Source organism: Pezoporus flaviventris, unplaced genomic scaffold (genome assembly GCF_033815535.1).
Source record: "Pezoporus flaviventris isolate CSIRO_AGI_PZ_B2104156 unplaced genomic scaffold, CSIRO_AGI_Pfla_v1 ptg000212l, whole genome shotgun sequence".
NCBI lineage: Eukaryota > Metazoa > Chordata > Aves > Psittaciformes > Psittacidae > Pezoporus > Pezoporus flaviventris.
This window is the reverse complement of record NW_026892760.1, coordinates 786,347-811,319: the sequence shown is the minus strand read 5'-3', so window position 1 is coordinate 811,319 and position 24,973 is coordinate 786,347. Positions and strand designations below refer to the sequence as shown.

The window sequence follows — 24,973 nt, the reverse complement described above, 5'->3', positions numbered from 1 at the left end:
GCATATTTTAATAGGGTTTTCCTGTTGTAACTGCCTTGCTCTTGCTTCTTTTCAGACATACGTACAGTAATATATTTGTCCTTTTAAGTAATATATATGTCTGTATATATACAGGCGTCCATATAGTAATATTTTTGCATTCCTTTTAAGATGCTGTACATGTTCTTGAAAATTAATTTCTTTACTGGTCTGTGTTGCCCAGACTTGAGCTTACCATAACTTAGGCTAAATTCCTACAGTACTTCCTAGTCAGGAGAAGGTAGAAACGATCACTAAGATTTAGCTTGAAGTTTTCCTTTCTGGTTTTGAAGACTTTTTAATACCATAGACAGGTATGACTGTCTTTTTCAATTATGAGGGTTTTTGTTGAAAATCCTAACAAAGCATAAGGTAGTCTGGACTGAAGGAGTGCTGCAGTGTATCTGCCTGAACAGATTGTAAGAATCAGTTATAAATAGGCCATATTCCTACTGGACTAATTAGGATATAAACGGCTATAAAGGATTTCATAGCTGTATCACTGAACTCTTGAGTCAGGAAAATATCTGTGAGTAATTGGTATACAGTAGTTTATACAGAGTTCAGCTTTTTTGCTTTGTAAATGTGAGCATACTTTAGAATACTTCTGAAGCAAGATTTTGTTATCTTAAATCTGTTGTATTCACAGTAAGAAAACACACTTGAGTCTGAAACAGCTTACTGATAACTGTACATAGTTCATACTGTAAGAGGTGAATCTTCTTAGCTTACTGTACATTTAGTGATACTAGTGTAACATACTGCTTTGAACTTTCTCTATCCTTTAATGCTTTGGTTTGTTCATGTGGGTTTATTTGTCTTACGGTGTGGAACAGATGTGTGTCATTTCTTAGTTTTTTTCTAAGGAAAATAGAATCCTAAAATGACAAAAATTGTGGTGCAGATGGGGCTGATATATTCATGGTATTTAATTTATTTCTAACTCATTTCTGGAAATTACTATTCTACAGGATGAGCAGTGCCCTTAAATTGTCAAACTATTTTGAATAGACTTGCCTTGATTCTGATTGTTTTCATTTTGATGGTTTGCCAAGTTTCAGTGTAGTTTTTCTAGCCAGGTGTAGTTGGCTGTCCTTTAGTACTGATTTACAGTTGCAACAGAAAAATTTGTAATGTGTTGGATACAGACTGGATGTTCCTTAGGTAGAATTATGTAGAATTAGTTAGAAATACTAACATATTACTAGCAGCTATAATAGCTTCTTTTTTTCAAGAGGAAAAAAAGACCTTTTAGTGGAGAAAAATTGTACTAGTAGTACGTAGATACGTAGATTTTAAACTGGACTGGTACGTCAGTTTGCTTCACTGTGAATTTATGCAGCAAGCAGCATAAGGTAGTGGGAATGGCTATGACACAAGCTTCATGCTTCTCATGGAATATGCTTTCAGCCTATCCTTAGCTGGCACTGTGAAAGAGAAACAGGAAGACGTAAGAGCCATTTAAACACAAAGATTGAATGGAAGATCCTGAATAGGTCTTTTTACATGGATTCTATAATTAGTATTAATCAGTTTAAGGCAAAATATGGAGCAGATTTACTCCTTCTGATACTAATGTAGCAATAACATTTTAACTGGCCATTGTTCTCTAGTTTCCTGTGGGTTTAGTGTACTTGTTACCCTTCTGTCTTAAAGTTGTAATCTGTAAAAAGACTCCCGTGATACAACATGTCTTCAAGTAATTATGAACATTGCCTCACAGCCTTGTGCCTGAGTTGCTTTGGTCAGTGTTGAAATTTGAGAACTGCAGCTGCATTAAAAAGGAATTTCACTGAAGGTGCTTGAAGATGCTTGCAGGTGGGGCAGTGCAATAGCATTAAAGTTGAGAGAGTGAACTGAAGATCTGAAAAATGTGCACATACGTAGGCTGCAGGGAAATGTTGATTATTTTCAAGTAAATTAGTACAAACTTGATTTTTCAAATCTTAATTGCTCATCTAAAATGCAGACTAGTATTTTAAGCTGAAAAAAAAACCCAACAAAACAGGAAAAATGTTTGATGACACCAATTATCACTAATTACTGTCTCATAAAGCAACTTGTTTGTGGTCTGTTTACTACACTGTCTTTGTTTAGTAGAATGATATTCTAAGTTACGTGTGATCTGTGACTTGGATATCCATCTGTGTGTAATAGATAAACAGTGATCCATATGAATCTGGGGTGTTCGCATGAACACTTACAAGTACTCATGTAATATGGTGAATAAGTGTAGTTATGTTATCATGAACACAAAGTGAAATTAAAGTTCCACTATAGTACATTGCTGTATTTTGACTTGTTTTGACAACAGTCTGCAGTTGTGTACTGGAGAAAGGTGATCCTGCCTTCAGCTCTTAAGGTATATTAAGAAACAAATGTATTTACAGACTTAAACTATTTAAAGTGAAAAGCAGCCTAATGGTTATTAGTGTGTTCTATTTTCAATATGAAATACTTTTTAATGCATTTTTTAACTCTTGTGTTGTCTCCCTTTGCAGTTATCACTTAAAGAGGATAATAACTTGCCTACAGAAGCTGAAACAGAAGAAAAGGAGCTGGATACTTTGAAGGAAGATGATCTACCTCCTGAAAAAAACAGTAATAAAGAAGTATGTGAGAGCTTTTCCTATGTGCCAGAGAGCATCTTGATATCACATTGAGCGACATAAATCTAGTATCAAGTACTAAGAAGCGACCATTATTACTACTGTGGCAGCCTCAGGAGCTGTTTAATGATATAAAACTTCCTATGTATTCACTTACATTTGTACCTCTCATTGAAGCTAACAGGAATTGAAGCTTTCATCAGAGAGAAAAATTTTAATCTGGCATGTCTGTAAGTTCAATTAAAACATGTCTACATGTTTATTTAAAACAGAATATTACTTGGTACTTTTTTTTTATCTTTCAGAAAAAACAACCCTGATTACCACGTAATCAGGATTTTAACAATTTAAGAGCAGGAGGTGTCTTCCTATGTATTACAGATTCTTCTCTAAATTATGTGCTAGAGGCTTCATTGGGGAAAAAAAGCTTAGAATCATGTAAGACACATCTTTGTCTTGCTAAGACTTAGCACTGTTTTTAATCTTCACAGGATGTGGTGAAAACAAATGATGCTTCTCATCCTAAAGTAGCTAGAAGAGGAAGAAAAAGAAAGGTAATATGTTTAATTCACCGTACTGGAATTTTTGGATGTGATGATACTGGATATTACTTCCTGTAATGACAGATTATGCATAAATTGAAGTGCTTGACACCCTCCTTTCCCCCTTCAAATGGCTGAAAGATTTATAGGAATGAAAGTTTTCCCAGAGAGTGTTCCACAGGTCTTAATTCTGTCTGATCTTAACATAGAGTAGGGAGTTCCCATCTTTTCCCAAACAGTGCACTGCAAGCAAGAGAAAATAAGATACAAAATGTTGCTAGACCACTTTTTTTTTTTTTTTAATAGTGTATTTTAAAACTCTGAAAATTTCTTCTAACATAGTCATCACACTGAGCTACTTCCTATCAAGACCTGTCCTTTCTTAAGAGGTTGGATTTTTGTGGTCTCTTCAACCTGGGAAAAATTTTATGTAACTTTGAAAGAGGCACTTCTAGCTGCTTGCTTGGTGTGCTGCAGCTGTCATATTCATGTGGTCTCAGAGCAAGCCACATCAGGGCACTGATGCAGCTGAAAACTAGGTTAAAGTCGGGAAAATCTTTAATTTGAAACCATTTAACTTGTCGCATTAGTGCTGACATCAGGGATGGGATGAATGCAAAGTAACTGTGACCTTGGTATGTTTGTCACAGGTAAGTTGCATCACAAAGAAAGGTAGGTATATATTTGGATGGTCTTACAAAAATGTCTTGAATATTTAAAAAATACAATTTAAAGTATACCTTACTTAGAAAAGTAAGTTTTATGAGAATCTAAAATAAAATTCAAAGAAAGCTTCTAGTCTGAAACAACATCCTTGAAATTCTTGAAAAAATGTCTGTGACTATGCATATTTATGATTTCAGCTTGTAAATGGGAGAGAACGCTCACAGTTGATGCAGAAACACAAAGATCTCATTTCTTTTCTTTTTCAAAAAGCACTCAAATCATATGGCTGTGGTGTGTTTTGTTTTAGAGGCTTTAGGGCTTTTTTTTGCATCATAAGGTACTGCAGACCTAAAAAGTTTTCCTGTCAGTTTACTAGCTTTAGCTGACAGACTTCTGTTTGGCATCTGCTGTGTGCATTTGCATTGCTATAGGCTGTTGCTGAACAAAAACTGTATTTCGAGGGATGTGGTATGTGCTTGTAGGTTAGAAGAGAGTTGGCTATGCAGTTATATGACTTTGAATGTGTTTCTTACTTGCCTTAAGAAACATGGTGTTTTCTTTTACTGGGATTGTAAGAAAGGTGTTTTTCTGTCTTCATTTAAACTCCTTCTGTTGGCTGGTGTGAAGCACAGTTAATAAGAGAGATGTACCTCTGCTCTGTTCTAGATAGAAGCCTGTCTCTCTTCTTTCAAATTATCTTTTATTGTAGGTGCCCACAAAGAACATGAAGATAAATATGTATTGGCCCATAACTTTTCTGTTGCTGTTAGCTTGTGCTCCTACATCCAGGACACTAAGCTCTGTAAATATTTTTTCCAGTTGGGATTTTTCTCAATTCTTTTTATCTGGATAGCATGTTTCTGCAGGAAGATATGTATCCTTTCATTAAGATTTTTCTTTTGTCTTAAGTTCTGTCTTGACACATGCCTCCTTCCCCCAAATGGCTTTACAGATTAAGGTAGTTGTCTAGTTAGTGCAGTTCAGTGTACAGTTTTTTCACGGTGAATAACTGGCTATAGAACTAGAAGCAGGTGGGTTGGTTGTTCCATTTTTTTTTTTTTTTTTTCCTGAGTATCTGTGTCTACTGACTTGACACTTTAATGCAGCTGGAGAAGATGAGAGCACTTAAAACAGGAGTATTACTATATGGGGGGGGGGGAATATTAACTGCTTAAGACTGGGTTTTGGCATGCTGTTACAGTGATCTCAAAAATACTTACAAATAATCTTTCTCCTTTGTTGCATCAAGATAGTTTGTTTTAAAAATTAATGGGCTGGTTGAAATCGCATAAAATGTATGAATGAATGGGTAGTGATGGTATGTAGATGGGGAAATTAGTGACATTCCTAACGAACTTGTCTTTCTCATGTGTAGAAGCAATAGCACAATTTCTAAAAGTTTAAAATTGTTGTTTGAGAAAGTAATTGATGAATTGGCACCCTGCGATTTTTTCACTTGTGAAATCCTTTCTTCAAATTAGGCTGAGAAACAACCTGAAGCTGAGGAAGTGGCAGCAGTGGCAACAGCAGGAGGAGCAGTGACAGCAGCAGCTCCTGGGCCAGTGTCTCCAAAAGTAAGCCCTAAGAGAGGAAGACCATCAGGTAACTTTAAAAGACAGATTTATTTCTTTTCACCACAGAAATATCTTCGAATTATTCAGAGAGCTATCACTTTCCCCTGAAGTACTAGAGAGTATATTCTCATGCTAAATGCACTCTTTGCTAAACACCTCCTCTCAAACTGATGAATTTAGAACATAAATGGATTTGTTAGCATTAATGCTCAGTCCTCTAAATAAGACAAATTTTTGAGTACAAGTGTCACCTTTAGAAAAGCTTTCTTCATGGAATGGTACAAAACTATAAATATACAATAAGAGATCTTTGTGCATTTTTGCTCCATTAATTAAGACCTTAATGGAGGTACTGTTAAAGGTCTATGAAATACTTTGTGTTAGAATATCCATAAAACGGAAGAGAACTGGAGGAACACAGAGCCTGCAGGTGGAACTCAGAGGACAGTAAAAACAAAGAAATGGAGAGACTTGTTTAAAAAAGTTTTAAGGCAGTCTGTGTAGATTGGTAGACAAATGAAAAGAAGGTATAACTGCTTCATTTTTTGTGTGGTGTTTTCTTGTTGGGTGTTTTTTTTTGTTTGTTTTTCCACATGTATAATTAGAACCATTTGATAATTCTCCAGTGCTTGTTTCTTTCAAAGTCGTAATGATCTAATTCATTGGAATTTTTGTGGTAAGCTTGCAGATATTCTGAACTAATCATTAATGACTTCATCAGAAAACAGGTTTTGCAGCAGTTAAGTACATTGTGTGAGCATCTAGTCTGGAAAACAAATAATTTATACTTATCTGCATCTGCTGATAATATATGGAAGTAAATTTTAGGAAGTGCAGCCACAGTGCACTAGACTATATAACTTTTGCGTTGGAAGCTGTGAGGAAATTCAGTATTATTTCAGCTCCTCCTCCCACCCTCCATTTCACTACACATACTAAATGTACATTTTTAATATCTGTGTGGGGTTTTTTTGCAGTTCTTTCAGTTTTTACTAACTACTGTCTGTGAGAACAGGCAAGGATTTGTAAAAGATGCTTTCATCTCCTGTATAAAATACCTTTTTGTAAAGTGTACTGTGCAGCCTTTTCTGATGTTGATGTGATGCAGGCATCTCTGACTTAACAGTGCTTTATGGTAACATGAACCGGAGTTTAAAAAGCGAGTATGAGGTTTCCTAACCACGTGTTCACTGTAATGTCAGACAAGTATTTAAAGGATATAAGTGCCAGAAAGGCAGATACACTGTTTGTCTTACTTTTAACAATAAGGTGAGTCTGAGGAAATAGAAAAGTTTGCTCTTTACTGTAGTGTGGTGGTAGAACTTCTTAACAGTGGTTTGTTATCAAGAAAAGCAATGGAAGCCTTATGATACATCTAAAAGTAATGTAAAAAAGTGATGGAAGCCCTTATGATGCATCTAAAAGGCAAACAGACTGCGTAAATGTGGACACTAAATTACTTCTTTCATTATTTAAGTTTAGTCTTTCTCATTCTCTAACTTGAAGCTTGTTTATATTAGTTATGCAAAACACAGGAACAAATCCTAATTGCACAGAGGGCAAAACCCACAAGAACTGGAAGTTGGAGCCTGTGGCTAAAAGGCCACCAAATTTTTGAATTTACCAATCAGCTAAAAAGCCTCTAATTTTTTTCAAAGAGATCTTGATTAAAGTTTGTTATTCACTTAACACTTGAATTTTGTATAATAACAAAGTTAGGTTATATGTTTTGATTTAAGTGTAACTTCTGTCTGTTGAGCACAAGTCTTTCCTTATATATGAGGAGCATATGGTGGCTGTGGACTAACCTGTTATTTCTGTATAAATATTAGCGTCTGAAGTAAAGGTTCCAAAACCAAGAGGGAGACCTAAGTTGGTGAAACCATCTTGTCTGTCAGAGAGTGACTCGTGAGTTGTTCTGTTTTGTTTCTTAATATAAAGCTTCTTCATTGTATATAGTATTGTTCCTTATGTTAAGACTTCATAATCAGTACTGAGTTCCTGACAGGTTTTTTTGCCCCTTTAGTATTTAGTATGAGTTACTATTTATGTTGATTTTGTTATTCACAGCTTAAGTAATATGTAATTCAAGGAAGTACAATTCTGGAACAGGAGACGATTTTAACTTTCCTAATCTGTAAAATCTGTGTAAAATTCCATATAGAATTGTATTATGCTTGTAGAAAAGGAAAAGACAAAATATATAAAATGAAAATACTGAATTCTTTTGTATTTTTGTTTCAGAAATCCATTCTAATGGAATTCCAACACTGTTTTTACCTTCTTAATTTCTTGTGTCAAATCCTCAGTGCTTTTAATAACTGAGGGAGTGGCTGAGCATTAGTGTAATTTTCCATAGATAGATGCACAGTTTCAGTGTATCTACACTTTAAATAAGCATATTTCATAAAGCTACTTTACAGTGCATGTGCTCTTGGTCCTGCAGAAACATGTGTGGAAAGAACAGAGCATTAAATTCTTGGGTTTGGATTTATACACGTAGATTAGTGTTAGCTTCATTAGTGCCTCTTTAAGAAGAATGTGATGTTTTAATGTTTTAAACTCACTGTAGGTAATGGATATGATGTCTAAATCTGTTCATGTTTTAGTGTTAATGAGGATGAAAAGCCAAAGAAAAAAGGACCAGAAGACAAGCCCAAAAAGCAAGGGAAAAAAGATGAGGAAAGTCAGAAGGAAGAGGAGAAATCAAAGAAAGAATTTGACAAAAAGGAAGGAAAGAAAGAAGCTGAACCAAAGAGGAAGAATGCTGCAAAAGTGGGTTCTGCATCAGCTTCTGATTCTGAGGATGATGGAGAAGAACAAGAAGGTGACAAGGTACAATTTTGCTTTCCTGATATATTTACTATAGGGGAAATTAGTATCTGAAGATCTTTCTTTAAGTTAATGCTCAACCTTAGTAAAGGTTGAAGACCTGTGTCTGGTTAATATAGATACATAGAATAAAAGTTGCGGAACTTCATTTTGTCAAGTAAGTCAGGAACTCATTTCGTGTTATCTAAGCATCTTTTCTAGAATACTTTACTTTTAACAAGGATCTAAATGTAGCAGTTATTTTGTCAAAAGGCTTTTTCTATCTATGTTCCTTAGAATGCAGACTTTTTTTTTTCCTTGGGTATACCTAAGAATATTTGGCTTGAAATCAGGTTTTTGAAAGGTATAAAGCTGTTCCTAGCAAGTCATTGGAATGTCTTCATTTTTCTGGTGCATAGGATATTGCCTTCTATTAGAAAAGGAGAAAGGGAGAATGAGCTAAAGAAATTCAGAGCTTACCAACATGTGGAGATCTTCTATTTAGTTGCAGGGAAAGCCAGCTTGTGTGAGGTAGCATGTCAGAGCAGAATTGCTTCGAAGATAGTGTACATAGCTTTATCTGTTACAGAAACAATGATTTAATAATCTTGATTTTTCTCTTTCCAATCCTAAAACCTAAAATAAAAACAGAAGAAAAAAGGGGGAAGAAGCTTTCAGGCAGCTCATAGAAGAAATGTTGTAAAAGGCCAACATGAAAGAGAAGCAGCAGAAAGAAAACGTAAGCAAGAGGAACAGACAGAATCTGAATCGTGAGTATGTTTTAACATGTGGTGTCTGCAAGTTATCTGTAAGTTTTGGATCCATTAGACTGAGAACTGGTAGGATGTATTAGTCCATAGTTATGGATTTTTGATCATGTTGTGGAATGCATAGGGTTACCTGGAAAACATTTCTTTGTCTGGCTGCGGAAATTTGTGCTGTCAGACAGAACAAGGGAAAAAATTGAGAATTATTCTACTGTAGCACCGCAAAGCCATTAGAGGGATACTGGGCGCAGTCTGCATTTGTCAGATAAATCACCACAAATGAATCATGCATGAGAATGGAAGAGATCTTGCCAGAAACCGAGGGGGAGGGGGGAGGAGGTTTGGGACAGTAGGAATAAATCTGACTCGTTCTCAAGAGCCGTTTTGCCAATGAGTGAAGAAGCTGCCACCATGAGAGCATGATGATTGTGTCCCCCAGGGTGGGGCATGAGGCAGAAGAAAGGAAGCGCAAGGTAACAATTCAGAGAAAAAGGGGTAGGACAATGGTCCTCTTTGCCATTTGCACAAGAAAGTTCTATTTTTCATGTTCATTAACAAGAATTAGTATGAGGTTTTTTATTCTCTAGCTCTTCCTTCTCCCTGTCACTCCTCTGGAAACAACATAATTACTCTACTTGCCTATAGCAAACCTAAGCATTTCCAAATCCAGAGATACTAAACTGCCCTCAGCATCTTTGCAGCATAATTTATCACTAAATCTGACATAGGCTGAATATTTCTGCAATCAAACTGTCATATACTGATGTGGTTGTAACAATCAAGCCTCTACTTTTAAATAGCTGTCATTTCATGCATTGGAGGGATGCGTAGAGCTTTGTTTCAGTAAGATAAAGGAGTAGTACCTAATGAACGCATAATAAATTCAGTGATGACTAATACCACAAAACTAAATATTAAAAAGTAGAAAGATTTCTTTTTGTGCTGTCTTAAAGTTCCTCTGCTAATACACTGAATATAGCTGATAGCCCTTTCTTTTTCATTACTTTTCTCATCATCACAGTTTCCATTTTTTGGTCTTGTAACTACTTCATTAGTACTTATATAGGTCTTAATACTGGTGCTTTGTACACCATTGTGTATATACACACAGTTTACATGTACCATTTAAATGGTGTGGGCTTGTGCTGCTTGTTGAAGTAAAATAGTCATACAGACTTTAAAACTGTTGATTCTGTAACTGGATAGAGTATGAAAGGAGAATGGAAGATGACAGGCATGCCTGCCTGGATACTTCGTGGATGCTTGTCACTCTGAAGGAGTGGTGAAATAGTAAATTCTAAAAGCCTTCAGTAAGACAAGACTGAGGAACTGCTAAACAGGGGTTCAGAGTCTTCTCTGAATAGGGTTCAAAAGCTTGGTTGAAAGACTGTCAAATAGTTTTAGTCTTCTTCATCGTAATAAAAATATTTTCTTTCTCCATAACTTACTCTGTACAGTGCCATTTAACCAATTTGTACATGCAACTAAAACAAAATACAGTTTGGAAATGTGACTTGTTTTTAAAACTTCCATCTGCTGCTTCTGGGGAAAACTGTCAGTATGGAGGATTTATCAGCAGTATCTCAGCTAACTAATCTTGTTAACTTATTTCAGTCTTTGGAAACCAGAACTTGGCTTTTTGTGGCTTTTGCATGCTAATACCTCAAAACATCACATCTTCTTTAAAAATATGGGGAGGGAAGATGGAAAAGCAGACTTTATGACCTTATAAAAACACTTTAATGTTTTTGATAGGCAGAATAAAGAAGAAGGCAAGAAAGCAGAAGTTAAGAAGATGGAGAAGAAGAGAGGTCAGTTTAGCTTCTTTGGACTGCTTTTTGGTTATCTTAAATTTTGAGCAAAATTATCTGCCTGCATAAGACAATTTACTGCTGAGGGTGTCTGTGGGATCTCAGATGTTTGATCCATGGCTGTCCTTCAGGTCTGTGAAACAGCGCATTCTTCTGTGTTTGTTCTTTCTTCAGTGCATAAGAACAAGTCTTTGCTATTCCCATTTTATTGTCATTCAAGCTAATAAACCTTGATGATCCCTTCTGGTTGTGAACAAGATACAAAAGTTCTTATTCTTTGAACCAAATCTCTTTAGTTCTTTTTTCCCTTCTGTCTCCTCACAACACAATAATCTGAGTGACCTTTTGGGAGTATTTTGGTACTACCTCTTACTAAGCAGGAGGCTTCCTAAGCAAGAGGCTTTGATTCAGATTAGTCTAGCCTTGTCTACTAAACCACTCTTGCAAACTGACCTTCATAGGGATAAATCATTCCTTCTTTAGTACTCCGATCTTTAAGGACAATCCAAACCACTGGCTGTAATTTGTAGTATAGTGCAGATCCAGTGGCAAGAACTCCAACCAAACCAGTATTGGTGGGGGGTAGAAGTTACCAAACCCATCGAAGACAGATTAGACTTGAAGGAGACTCTGTTTGCTTGCAGCATTTTTCAGAATACATACCACTTGTGTATTGAAAAAAAGAAAAATCCAAACAGCCATTCAGCATCTGAATTGGAGACGGACATGTTCATACATCAGTCACTCCTCCTGGAGCATGTGTACTGGGAGCATTTTATTTGGATGGATTTGGACTCTTAACTTGAATTATGTCCAATTTACTGAAAACAAACCCATCAATACCCAGGTGTCCAGTCATTAGAGGTTTTCCAGCTTTTAACTCTTAGTGTTTAGTGAAACTTATAACCTGGCCCACAGGTAGAGGGTGACAGCTGTATATTGAAGTAGAAAATTATGTTCGGTTTGTAACTCCTAAGAAGAAAACTGTAGGTTGCTAATAGTGTTCAGTTTTAAAAAGCTGTGTACTTTTTTTCTAATGGTAAGCCCTGTGGTTTGTTTATGTGTGCACTTGCATCATTATCTGATGTGGAGTGCCTTCCCATATTTTTCTGCATTCTGTGTGAAGTTCAGGTTTGTAGAAAGGTTTCTGTAAAAACAGACCTCATGTGATTATCAAATATTCATGCATGCTATTTCTAATCTTCAGAAACATCAGTGGATTCTAGGCTTCAAAGGATACATGCAGAAATTAAGAACTCCTTGAAAATTGATAATCTTGTAAGTATATATTTTTTAACTGATTTATGTGTATAATTATGGTAGGGACTACTTGATACTTGGCATGTGTGTTTTTAATTATACTGAGAATGAATGGAATTTTGTCAGTTTGAAAGATAACTGCTGCTTAAATGAGGTTACTATGGACATTAAAAGATCAAAGAAAAAATTGTTTTGTTTGGAAATACTGCATAATAAGTTATTTACCTGAAACATTCAAATAGAATTCTGTTAAATGAAGCATCTGTGCTAGCTAAGCCTGAGCCATGCAGCAGTACCAGAAGGGCACAGTGACTGTAGCAGTGGTACACTCTCTGAAGGAAAGGGAAGGATTGAACCATCCTGGTGTCTCCTTGAAGGGGCAAAATGGGGATTATACAGCAATCCTGGAAGCTTCTGGAGCATGATAACTTCCGAACACATCATTACTTTTAGGTATACTCCATAGCCTGTCATTTATCAGAGTTAACTGAGAAATCTGCAAAGATAAAGTTCAGTATATTAACTGAAATCCACTCAAGGTGGTTTGCTGCCCTTTCAGTGGCAGGTCATTTGGAAAAAATCATGTATGGAAAAGGCTGATGACAGGGAATAGCTTCAAGTACAAAAGTACTACAATTGTGAAAACAGCATAAAGCTCCAGTTTGTATTTTGAAAGTGTAAAATTATTTTTAAAAATTGCTTTTTGTTAGGGAAGTAGCTGAAAGGCAACTGATGGTCATTTTTATTTGCCAGTTTGACTGTACAGATAGTTCCAAAACTGCACACATAGTCAAGCTAAGGATATTATAGCAAGGTATCTCTGCACAAGGAAATTAATTTAGTATCGCTAATTAAAGACTATTAACATGCAAGTTAAGTCTTCAAACTATCTTGTTTATGTACAGGATGTGAACAGGTGTATTGAGGCTCTAGATGAGCTTGCATCCCTTCAAGTCACAATGCAACAAGCTCAGAAACATACAGAGATGATTCTGACTCTAAAGAAGGTGAGATCTGCAATGTTAATCAGAGTAACCTGTGTTTTCTTAAATTAGTATCACCACTATTTACTACTGGAGTACTGTGTCCAGTTCTGGTCCCCACAATTCAGGAATGGTGCAAACAAACACGAGAGGGTCCAAAGGAGGGCCATGAAGATGATCAAAGGGCTGGAGAACCTCCCCTGCAAGGAAAGACTGAAGGGGTTAAGTCTTTTCTTCCTGGAGAAGTCTTAGGGAGGGAGGGTTTATCACAGTATTCCATCACCTAAGGGATAGCTACAAAGAGTTTGGAGGCTCTCCCTCCCTTCACATGGAGCCACGTCGAGAAGACAAGGAGCAGTAGGTACAAGTTGAACTGGGAGAGGTTTTATCTCAATACAAAATTTGTTTTTTACAGTGAGTTCAATCTTGCACTGGAACAAACTCCCCAGGGACATGGTGGAGTCCCCATCACTGGAATATTTAAAGCTGCAGTTGGAAAGGATGCTTGATAACTTCATGCAGGCTCCTTCTCCTACAAGGGCTGTTGAAACATTGAAACAGATGATGTTTGGAGGTCTCTTCTAATCTGGGCTGTTCTATGATTCTGTGATAATCAGAGAGTGTACAAGACCATGATCTCATTTCAGGTTTAATGAAGACTTTCATCTAGCACATGATGAAATTACATGGGTAAATTCCAAAGTGGAACTTGTGATTTTATTACTTTGATTTCAGATACGGAAATTCAAAGTTAGCCAAGTTATCATGGAGAAATCTACAATGCTGTATAACAAGTTCAAGACCATGTTTCTGGTTGGGGAAGGAGATTCTGTTCTTTCCCAAGTATTAAATAAATCACTTGCTGAGCAGAAGCAGCATGAAGAAGCCAACAAAACCAAAGAACAGTGGAAGAAAGGAGCAAACAAAAAAATGGAAAAGGAAAAGGACCAAACAGGTAAGTCACTGTTGCTTTTAGTTTCTTGTCATATAAAAGACCTGCTTTCCATTGATTTTTTGAGCCAGCTTAAAGAAAACTGTTGATAGAGGAATTGTACCCATCTGTTAAAACATAGGATAACTACAACTTTTAAATTCAAGGGTTCATATTTTCCATGGCTATTTTACCTTTATTGCCTGAAGACGGAGGCTTTTGCAAAAATTTATTTTAGCATTCTTGTACTTTGTAAATTTTCTAACTTTTTTACCTTGTAGAATTTAAAAACAAAAGAGGCAGAATAGCAAAGCACCTTCTGTTCCTTAAGTAGTCTTCTGGTGCCTAAACTTCCAACTTTGCTTTAACTGCTTCATTTCCTTCACTAGCCTCTTCCTGTATCATACATACAACTATGTGTAGCAGCAGCTTTTAACTACTTACTATGTCTGTGATGCAACTTTAATAGTTCAGTGTAACAGTAAAGAAACAATCATCATTTAAGGGAGAATAGGCCTTTATACCCTTAGTAGTACTATTGCAGATTAATCATGAGCACTTGCACAAGTACAGCATGATTTTGAAAGCCTCCCAGAGTAAGAATGCTCTGCAGTAACTTAGGTCAGTTATTAAACGAAAAAAAAAGCAAAAGAAATGTAGAAAATAGATACTTGCATTTTTAAATAGAGGAACAAAATGAGAGAAACAGTGGGAAGCTGTGTGGCAAATGAATTTATATCCTTGAAGATGCAGAAATTCTATCCACCTTGATCTCCACACACACTGGAAGGAAATTATATTTACTTCGAACTTGAATCCTTGGAGCGTTTCAGGAAATAGTTTAAAAGTTACACCAGCTGGGTCTGGAATAAACAAATTACTGTAACTGTGGTGATGGAGGATAATGAGGATTCAGAATAACCACAGTTGAAATGCCACTGTATTTGTAACTGTAAGACAGCAAGAAAGATGATAAGATCCAACCATTTTGTGGTGAGGGAAGTATGTATGATATAGTAGAGGTTCCCCACAGGTAATTCCCTAACTCGGTGATCAACACAGCTAATAACACTTCAGTGAAGGTACTCCACAGAAGGTTAACACTAAACTTCAAAAGAACACCCTGAAATACCATATTGTTGCCTACTCAAATGGAGAATGGTAATGTTTTATGAAAGTAGGGGGATATTTCATGGAAGTGGGGTTTTCTTTATTTGCTGCAAAGAGAAATTTTGGTTCCTTAAGTTTGTGCTTTTGCTTTTTAAAAATGGAACTACTGAACTCTCACTGTCTCTACAAAGCACAATTACAGCATGTTGTACTTCAGCTGAAGTACAGCTTCAGACTGTCTGCTTCGTAACAAGGAATTAGAATCTCATATCAAAATGATCTTGTTTGGGTTTTAGCATCTCTTAGCCTGCAGGTACTCAGATGAGCAGTGTCGTTGTGGTTTTGTTGAGTTGTTGTTGTTGTTTGGGTTGTTTTTTTTTCTGTACATGGTAGTTGAATGGAGAATTGGCAGTTTTTTGTAAACCTGTAACTTCAAGTAAAATGGGAGTGACTTAGTGACATTCCTTGGTAATTCACTCAAAATTCACTGGTTTGTAATACTAGAGCAAGACATGTATTCATTACAGAAATCTTAAAGAGTTAAATATTCCTGCTTTGACTTCATGAAGTACAGCTTGTACATACTGCTTTGTTTTCCTGCTTGACAGTTGCATGCTGTAACTTAACGCTTTTACTCTATTTTATAGATACTGTTTGTCATATCCTGGTTATACGCATATTTGTTAAGAGTTGAAAGTAAACAAAAATCCATGCAACTAGTAACTCCTCCAATTACCCACCAAAATTGTCTGACCAGGTTAGAGTGGAAAATGGAATTTACTCCTGAAGCATAGTCTCTCAGTGCTCAGAATATATATAAACATTAGTCCTATTACCTGTAGCCTGGCAAGCACAAGAACTTGAAATTGCATGGAATATATATACTGTTTATTTTCCCATTGTTAAAATTCTGGTATGAAGCTCACTGCATGGAATTTTTGAGATTGACGTATAAGTTACTGCTTTCTGTATTGTTTCAGCTGCTGAGCATCAAGGTGAGGGGAAAACATTTATAGTGCTTGAGTTGATAAAGTTAAATTATTTCAGGCTTTTTGTAGCAGAGCTTGTGCTGCCTGCAGTACTGTTTTCTTTCCCTGCCCTTTCATTTTAAAGGTCCAAAGGTTCTGAATGGAGGGTCTGAAGCTCAAGACACCAGCCAGTCACAACAAACTGGAGAGAATGCTGAGGACAAGAAAGATAGGCATGAAGTTGGCAGTAAGAAAAAGTGAGTTAATAACCTTACTGAGCCAAGGATCTGTTCTGCTCTAGCAAAATGTAAAACAGAACATTATTTTATTTATTTTATTTACTTAACCATGCTGAGGTACTGTTTTCTTTACAGAGTTTTCTCTCAACTTCAGAGAATGATAATAGCATGTGAATCTTCTGATAAGGTTTTGAGTGAGCTTCACTTACTGCTACAGTGAGACTTTAAAAAATGGCATGATGTCCTGCTAGGACAGAACCTGCATGTCACATGGTGAAACAGGGCAAAGTATAAGCTTTTTCCTGTATCTTAGACTATTTGATGCTATTAAGTTGGAAGGAAAGAAGCCTTGAGCCAGGTCTTACAGAAACTAATGGGATTTATCAAGTTTTTTATGAAATCATATATTTTAACCAATAGTCAAGCCATCTTAATTAGTGTTCTATAGTGTTGCTATAGATTTGCCCAAAAGCAGATAAACTGTAGGCTTGAACTTTTAGACTGGTGAAATCTCAGGACTGTGAACGCTTCAGAGAGGCTGATGCATTTACCTTCTCTGTAAGGATGCTTGAATTGTCAGGAGGTGTAGGTACTTAAACTTTAACCTCACTGAAAAATAATGGTTTGCAAAGAACAAGCAATGAATCTCTTATGGAATATGAGAAGTACTTAACAGAATTCAGTACACAATGAGGAAAAGGCCTACAATTATCCTTGAGCTGAATTGCTTTGTTGAAGTACCACTTTGTTTTGTCTGAGTAGTTCTGCAGCCTTATTGAAGGAAGCTCTCTATTCATCACAGTCTTCATGCAGGCCAGGAGGAAATGCAGTTGCCTGATGTCATGGTTTAACCCAGCTGGTAACTCACACCATGCAGCCATTCACTCACCACCTCTTTTATCCCCCTGGGTGGAAATCAGGACACCTGGTGTTCTCTTGGCTGCCTGCTGAGTTAAAACTGTGCAAATAAGTTGAATATTGACTGCTGTTTACAGTGAGGTAAAATTGAACAGAACAAAACAAAAAATCCCCTGCAGATGAAAATGAATGCAGTATTTGCTGAGAGGCAGCCTCAGAGCTGCTGAGTACACAGCTTTCAGAAGTGACATTTGGGAATCATTTTGTCTGAAGTGTTGTGGGAACATAATGAAGGCACAAGCATAGCTTCCTGGTACAGCTTACACAGTTTAGCACACTGCTTAAATACATTATTTAGCCAGGTCACGCCATGGTACTAAGAAGGGGCAAAACCCAAGTTACTTGAAATTGCTAGCAAGGCAGTAGCAATAGAATATACTTGACCAAGTATTTAAAAATACCTGACTACTAAACCAGTTCTCCAAGGTAGAATTTTTTTCCATGCCTTGCTCCTTTCCTTGTTCCTGCAGAACATGACAAACGTGAGGATTATTGAGTGGCAGAGAGACAGTCTCAGTCTGATGTTCTATATGTTTATGATTTAAGAGAATGACGAATATTTGGGTGTATACATGGCACGTCAATGGACATTGGTCAGAAGAAACTCAAGGCAGATAATTCAGTTGTGCAACATGCTTGGTAAAGGCTGTTGACTATAAAAAATGTTTCAAACAAACAACTTTGAGGCAAGACAATTTATATTCTTAAAACTTCAGTAACTGTGATTTTTATCTGTAAAACCTGCAAGTATAACCTCCACGAATGAGGTAGTGGGGGTGTCATATTCTGCTAAAAAATATTTGTCTTTAATTGTGTGAGGTGTTTGCTACAGCCTTCAGCTCGACACTCCAGCCCGTTCTTCCACTTTCCTAAGCAAAGAAACAAGCCCACTTTATGAGTTACTTCTGTGTTGCTGCTTGAGTGCAGTTGTACTCATTGCTGCCTCTCAGCTATAGATTCCTCTTGCAAATACCCCGCATGTTAAGAAATGCATCCACATACCTGTACTAAATTCAGGCAAGCTACAGACTGGCGTCTGTCCATCAGACAAACTTCCTTTTATTCAGTATTTTTCATACATTTTTATTTGCAGTATTCTGTTTCTTAGAAGGGAGAAACCAGTAACCAAACTAAGTTATGAGCACATCGTTAATGTTCAAAGCAAGATGGTACTTAAGAGATTTTGGAAGACGGCAGTTGTTTAACATAATACTTTTAAAGTGATTGGCACTTAAGAACATCTTTCTGTTCTCATCTGGTAAAAATACATACTGATTCCGGAGGATTATTCCCAGCTACTAAGCAAAGTTACAATTGGTAGGGTACATTACACTGGAGTGCTTCTCCTTGTGTGATTCATGTGTGTACATCAGTGTGATTCATGTTAATTGCTGCCTGCTTAGATTTGCGTCTGGGTGGTGGGGCAGTTGCCTTAAGAATACAGCTGGCACCTCCATGTGCTTCGGACCTTCAGGCTCCATCTACTGCTGCATGTGCATCAGCATCACTTGCTCCAGACTGCACAAGCGTGTCTGGAGTAAGTCTTGCTCTCTGCATTTTTATATGGTCATTGATGCTGCTTTATTTTGTTTCTAGGACATGTGGTGAAGAGAGAGAGCTTGAAAAGTCAGCAAAGGATCCTGCCTTTGAAAGCAAATGATACCAGTCCAGTCTTCTTTTTTTTTTAAATACACATTAAAGAGGATTGTTAAGTTTTGCATTTGAAATCTATAGACTGCTGAAAGTTCTAAGTAATTTTATAAGCATAGTATTTTAAAGTTAAATTTTGTGGAATAGAAATCTCTTTAATCATGGTTTAAAAGTATTTAAACACTTTTGCCAATAGTTTTGCCCAGTATTAACAGGTAAGACATTTCGATAGATGAAAATTGGTTAGAAGACAAATGCTTACATGTTACAGGACTTAGAGTGGTAGTATATTTTTACCTGACTACTGTATGTTTGTCTAGGTAACAGCAGGGAAAAGTGTAAATACTTTTAACTGCCCACTTGCTTCATTTGTATAAAACTTGTCTTCCTTCCTATGAAACTGACCTCTGTTTGTGCATAGTTTTTCAACTCTTGTTGGGATGTCTTTTCACTGTGTTTTGTAGGAGTTGGAAGCAGCTTTTTTATAGCCGTTAAAATGTTAATGTATGAGTTAAGTATACTTAATCACCTTTTTTAAAGAAGTTTAGTTCTGTTCTTGCAACTTGTTGTGCCAATTTACTGCAATGTGACTTTATGGTATGCTTTTGGTATAATAAGTATACTAGAAAGAAACATAGTGTTCCTACAGAACCTGTAGGATTCACATTGGTTAGAACAGTCTTAAACACTTTATGAAATTAAAGAATTTTAAATTGATAAGGAACATATAGAGGAATGACAGGTGTCTGGGTGTAGTTCTACTTTGGTTTTATTGCCTTGGCATTAACTTGGGGATTTTGAACTTGCATTTTAGCAGAAACACTGGTGGAGTATGTTAAGAACAACTCCTAAAGGCACAAAAAGGAAATGTAACAGCTATAACGTCCTCTGAAAATTCTTTCTTGAAACATATGCTTTGCCTAACATCAGAACTAGAAGTAGTTTGTATGCGACTGAAAAACAATATTTGACAGAGGCCAGCTAGGTTAGAAATTAAGAGTTTAATAATTCTGAGCATCTTGTTATGGGGATATTAGGGGAGATGAGGGTGTTCCAGGTGTACTGATCACCTCGTATTGCATTGCCTTCAAGGCAGGAACAGAAGATCAGGATTACAGCCTGGTACAGACCAGTACTTTTAATTCATACTGTTCGACAGCGAAGAGTTTCAGTACTGCAGCACAACCAAAACAGTAGCACATTGCAGCCTGAGAAGTCCTATTATTTCTGGTTGACAGGCCTTGTAAATTGCAGCCCACTTGGGTTTGTTTTCTTTTGTTCTCAGCCAGGGTACTATGGGGAAAGGGATTTCTCATACTTTAAAAATAGAGGGGGTTTTCCCATTTCAAGTGCAACAGCTCGGTACAACCTTCACTTCCGTTTGCAGTTCTGCACCTGTAGTAGTGCTAAGCAGCTGAATGAACAGTTTATGAGAAAAAGCAATTTCAACACTTAGTACTACTGTTACAATCAGGTAAGGGTCAGTAACTTCAGCACTCCTGTTTCCAGAACCTGAAAGTGACAGATTTATCTTCCTATCTTTTTTTCAAATTATTATTTATCTCCTATGCAGACAGGCTGAGAGACTTGTGCTTCTTCAGCCTGGAGAAAGCTCAGGGGAGACCTTATAACAAGTCTTCCAATACCTAAAGGAGGACTACATGAAATCTGGAGAAGGGCATTTTACAAGGGTATGCAGGGACAAGATAAGATGCAATGGCTTTTAACTGACAGAGGGGAGATTTAGGTTGGACATTGGGAAGAAATTCTTCCCTATGAGGGTGGTGGGACATTGGCACAGGTTGCCCAGAGAACCTCTGGATGCCCCATCCCTGGCAGTGTTCAAGGCCAGGCTGGATGGTGCTTTGAGCAGCCTGGTCTAGTGTGAAGCGTCACTGAACATGGCAGGGGGGTTGGAACTGGATGATCTTCAGGTCCTTTCTAACCCAAACCATTCTGTGATTCTGTGAAACTGAGGATGTTTTTTCACTGAAATCATGCACTGCTATGAAGTAACTCCTCATTCTCCATCTGCCAATTCTGAAAATATTAAAACTTCTTTCCCTAGTATTGGTCTTTTTGCTGCCTTTGTTTGCATGTGTTCCTGTGTTCCCCCTGCACCACCACTCCCCCCTTCTTCCTAACAGACAAGATTAGTTTTAGGATCACAGCCTCCCTTAAAACTGGAACAGTTTCAGTAACAACAAACAACATCCTTACTTTGTGACCAGAGACACAGACAAAAGGGATGAAAAGCCTGAAACCAGAACTCTGATACTCGTTGCACAACCAGTATTAAGTTTATTGTGGTCAAAACTGCTGTTCAGTCATCCTTGCTTTGAACTAGTTACTTTTTTTTGGTAACTTGCCAGAATCCATGACAGTGAATGTTTGGTTTTTTGCCTGCCAGATGTGCCACTCCTCCAGAGGCCATGCATGGAACATGCAGTCACTAGACAAAAGCTGCTGCTAATGCCTGGTTGAAGTAGTCTGACCAACTTTTAACTGTTTACATAGTGGTACACCCAGATAATGTTAGCTGTGTCTACAGGCTGTCCTTCAGCAGAACCCACCGCATTTATTTTTGGTCTCAATAATCTGTAAATTAGCTATAATGTTGAGGCAGGATCAAAGGTTTAGTAACATGAGAAGGCCAACAGAGGAAGAGTATTTACCTTGATGTTCAACAGCAGTATTCACTGGGAGCTGAATTTATGGCACCAGTTTTGCTGCATTTGTACAGCAGACTTAGGAGCAGATGGCATGCTGACTATACTGAGTACTTATAAGCTTTATCCATGCAAGCATATTTTTGTTACCACTATGCTATAATTCATACTGATAGATAAAAGCACATGTATGCATGTGCACTGATCTTTGCAAACACATGGCTTATGCATGCTTACAAAAGGGCACTGCCTTCCTGCCCGCAGCTGCAAGCAACCTACAACCTCTGTTCTCCACAGCCCTGCAGATCAAAGGGGAAGAGCTGCTAGGAGTGCCTGGGGGGAGGCCTCTCTATTGCTGCTTAAAGCAGCATCTGATGGATGACTTTTTGCACAGAACACAGCAGCACTCATTCACAGTAGTACTGTGTAGCAACACACTGGCTGCCTGGGGAAATGAAGGTACCCAGCTACAGGCACCTAGAGCCTGCAATAAAGTCTATATTTACAATATAGAATCCCCTGAGGTGATTATGGGAAGTTAAAACTCAGGATGGAAAGAAATTTTAGTTTGCAGCAATACAGTTAAGGTTTTGAATACAACAATCTCTCAGGCCAAGCTAAAAACATGCAAGTTGTTATTAAATGCTCAAGTTGCTTGCAAAGTTTTCCATAAGCATGTAATTCATACTTGCATAATGAAATGGAAGGTGTCCATGTAGCAAAGCTGAAGAGGGTACCTCAAGTTATACCTGAAAGATCAATAGCCACGGCAACTCCCAGTATGAAAACGTCCTCAGCAGATGGCCGTGGCATTTAGCCTCCACGGATCAGGAGTTATAATGATCTCTGGTGTTTCACAACAGGCTGCTGTTGTGGGGAGAGCTGTGCTGCATCTTTTGTACAGCTCGAGTGGCAGACAGAGGCATTCCCATTCAGCTTTCCAAGTACAGGTAGTTACTTCACACTGGTTTCTGCATGTTTCTACATACAGCTAGTCAAAAAATGTATTTCATGGCCTTAGGAAACTAAAGCAACTTATACTTTCACCCTCAAAAGTGTTTCTCTAAAGATGTTAACTCAAATGGGAATTCTCACATAGGCACTTCCGGATTTTGACCATTCCTTTGTATCGAAATGTCTTTTACCAAAAGAAGAGACACTGCGGATTCAGCAAGTATGCCAAATGGACTTTGCTTTTCAAACATGCGTCAATAGGCAAACACACATCTGTCACAACTGTTCAGAGATAATGGATCACCATGCCCCTACTTCAAAGGCTTAACTGAGAGAGATGCAGAGGTGAAGCTCCTGTGTGCTTCCGCTGAATCAGAAAGTCAGCTGAGTGAGTCACTGAAGTCAGTGGAGTCACTGAAGTCATGCTTCATGCACTGAGCTGCTTGTGCTTTTACCGCATTTACAAACCATACGTAACCTACACCCAGAGACTTGCACTGACTGTGGAAATGTCACTGCACCTCCCAGGATGCCGAGTGTGTGTGAGCTGTGTCTCTTGAAAGACAGACTTCTGAGTGGGAACTGGCTAGGTAGGCAGACTTCATTTCCCCAAGAGAAAGGATTCTTCTTTTTGCAGAAAGGAAATAAACCAGTTAATGCACAAAACTGAAAGCACAGTTCACTTTGACAGAAGCATCCCTACTTGCACAGTCAAGTTTACTACAGCCTACAGTACTGTGCAGCCCTGTTGAGTTGCTCATTATTAAAGCACACGGGGCTGTTGCGACCATGTTACATGTCCCCAGGAGCAACGGGAAGTTACACTGCCTGTATGAGTCACATTTTGCTTTGGAGCTTTACACCAACAGTAAAGATCAAAGGGGCCTGTCCTCTTCCTCAGCACAAGAAATGGTGGTCCGTATCACCCAGCAAGGCAAAAACTTGCACTGGGGACTGACTCTCCAAGCCCTTTTGTTAGTTTGAAGTTAGCTACAAAGGTTCACACTGGCACAACACTTGAGTGTTTGAAAAAGATCGAAGTAAAAAGCCAACCACAGATTCATGTAAATGGTTTTTAGATGCAAGATTCAACTACAGTTTTTAAAACTCCAGCCTTTTTTCTTCTCCCGGTAAGTACAGACACAAATCATTGTATGTCAAGCACACAGGGCCCTTAAATTTTTATTTAAATACAACTCAAATCATTTGAAAGTTACACACACTAACATCATACAATCATAAAATAGGGTTGGAAAGGACCTTAAGATCATCTAGTTCCAACCCCCCTGCCATGGGCAGGGACACCTCACACTAAACCATGCCACCCAAGAGTCTGTCCAAACTGGCCTTGAACACCGCCAGGGATGGAGCATTCACAACCTCCCTGGGCAACCCATTCCAGTGCCTCACCACCCTAACAGGAAAGAATTTCCTTCTTATATCCAATCTAAACTTCCCCTGTTTAAGTCTGAACCTGTTACCCCTTGTACTATCACTACAGTCCCTGATGAAGAGTCCCTAGCCAGCATCCTTACAGGCCCCCTTCAGATACTGGAAGGCTGCTATGAGGTCTCCACGCAGCCTTCTCCAGGCTGAACAGCCCAAACTTCCTCAGCCTGTCTTCATACAGGAGGTGCTCCAGTCCCCTGATCATCCTAGTGGCCCTTCTCTGGACTTGTTCCAACAGTTCCATGTCCTTTTTATGTTGAGGACACCAGAACTGCACACAATACTCCAGGTGAGGTCTCACAAGAGCAGAGTAGAGGGGCAGGATCACCTCCTTCGACCTGCTGGTCACGCTCCTTTTGATGCAGCCCAGGATACGGTTGGCTTTCTGGGCTGTGAGTGCACACTGAAGCTGGCCCATGTTCATTTTCTCATCAACCAACACCCCCAAGTCCTTCTCCACAGGGCTGCTCTGAATCTCTTCTCTGCCCAGCCCATAGCTGCACCTGGGATTGCTCTGACCCAGGTGTAGGACCTTGCACTTGGCATGGTTAAACTTCATAAGGCTGGCTCAGTCCACCACACAAGCGTGTCGAGGTCCCTCTGGATGGCATTCCTTCCCTCCAGGGTATCAACCGAACCACACAGCTTGATGTCATCGGCAAACTTGCTGAGGGCGCACTAAATCCCACTGTCCATGTCAGCGACAAAGATGTTGAACAAGACCGGTCCCAACACCGATCCCTGAGGGACACCCCTCGTTACAGGTCTCCAGCCGGACATTGAGCCATTGACCACAACTCTTTGCATGCGGCCATCCAGCCAGTTTTTTATCCACCGAGTGCTCCACCTATCAAATTGATGTCTCTCCAATTTAGAGACAAGGATGTCGTGTGGGACAGTGTTGAATGCTTTGCACAAGTCCAGGCAGATGACATCAACTGCTCTAGCCCTGTCCATCAGTTCTGTAGCCCCATCATAGAAGGCCACCAGATTGGTGAGGCAGGATTTCCCCTTAGTGAAGCCATGCTGGCTGTCACCAGGGAC

General features: G+C 38.3%; 1 protein-coding gene across 2 annotated transcripts in view; it reads left to right on the top strand.

Annotated features, from left to right (window-relative positions):
* The window catches only part of PSIP1 (PC4 and SRSF1 interacting protein 1), a 29,009-nt gene extending 9,573 nt beyond the window's left edge, over positions 1–19,436 (top strand). For both annotated transcript variants that reach the window (XM_061441219.1, XM_061441218.1), the window contains 12 exons: positions 2,520–2,630; positions 3,119–3,181; positions 5,317–5,437; positions 7,242–7,317; positions 8,019–8,244; positions 8,872–8,990; positions 10,743–10,798; positions 12,006–12,076; positions 12,964–13,065; positions 13,777–13,996; positions 16,196–16,307; positions 18,804–19,436. In XM_061441219.1, coding sequence (XP_061297203.1) covers positions 2,520–2,630; positions 3,119–3,181; positions 5,317–5,437; positions 7,242–7,317; positions 8,019–8,244; positions 8,872–8,990; positions 10,743–10,798; positions 12,006–12,076; positions 12,964–13,065; positions 13,777–13,996; positions 16,196–16,307; positions 18,804–18,867 — 1,341 coding nt within the window. In that variant the 3' untranslated portion in view covers positions 18,868–19,436. The remainder of the gene's footprint in view (positions 1–2,519; positions 2,631–3,118; positions 3,182–5,316; positions 5,438–7,241; positions 7,318–8,018; positions 8,245–8,871; positions 8,991–10,742; positions 10,799–12,005; positions 12,077–12,963; positions 13,066–13,776; positions 13,997–16,195; positions 16,308–18,803) is intronic.
* Positions 19,437–24,973: the final 5,537 nt, after the last annotated feature.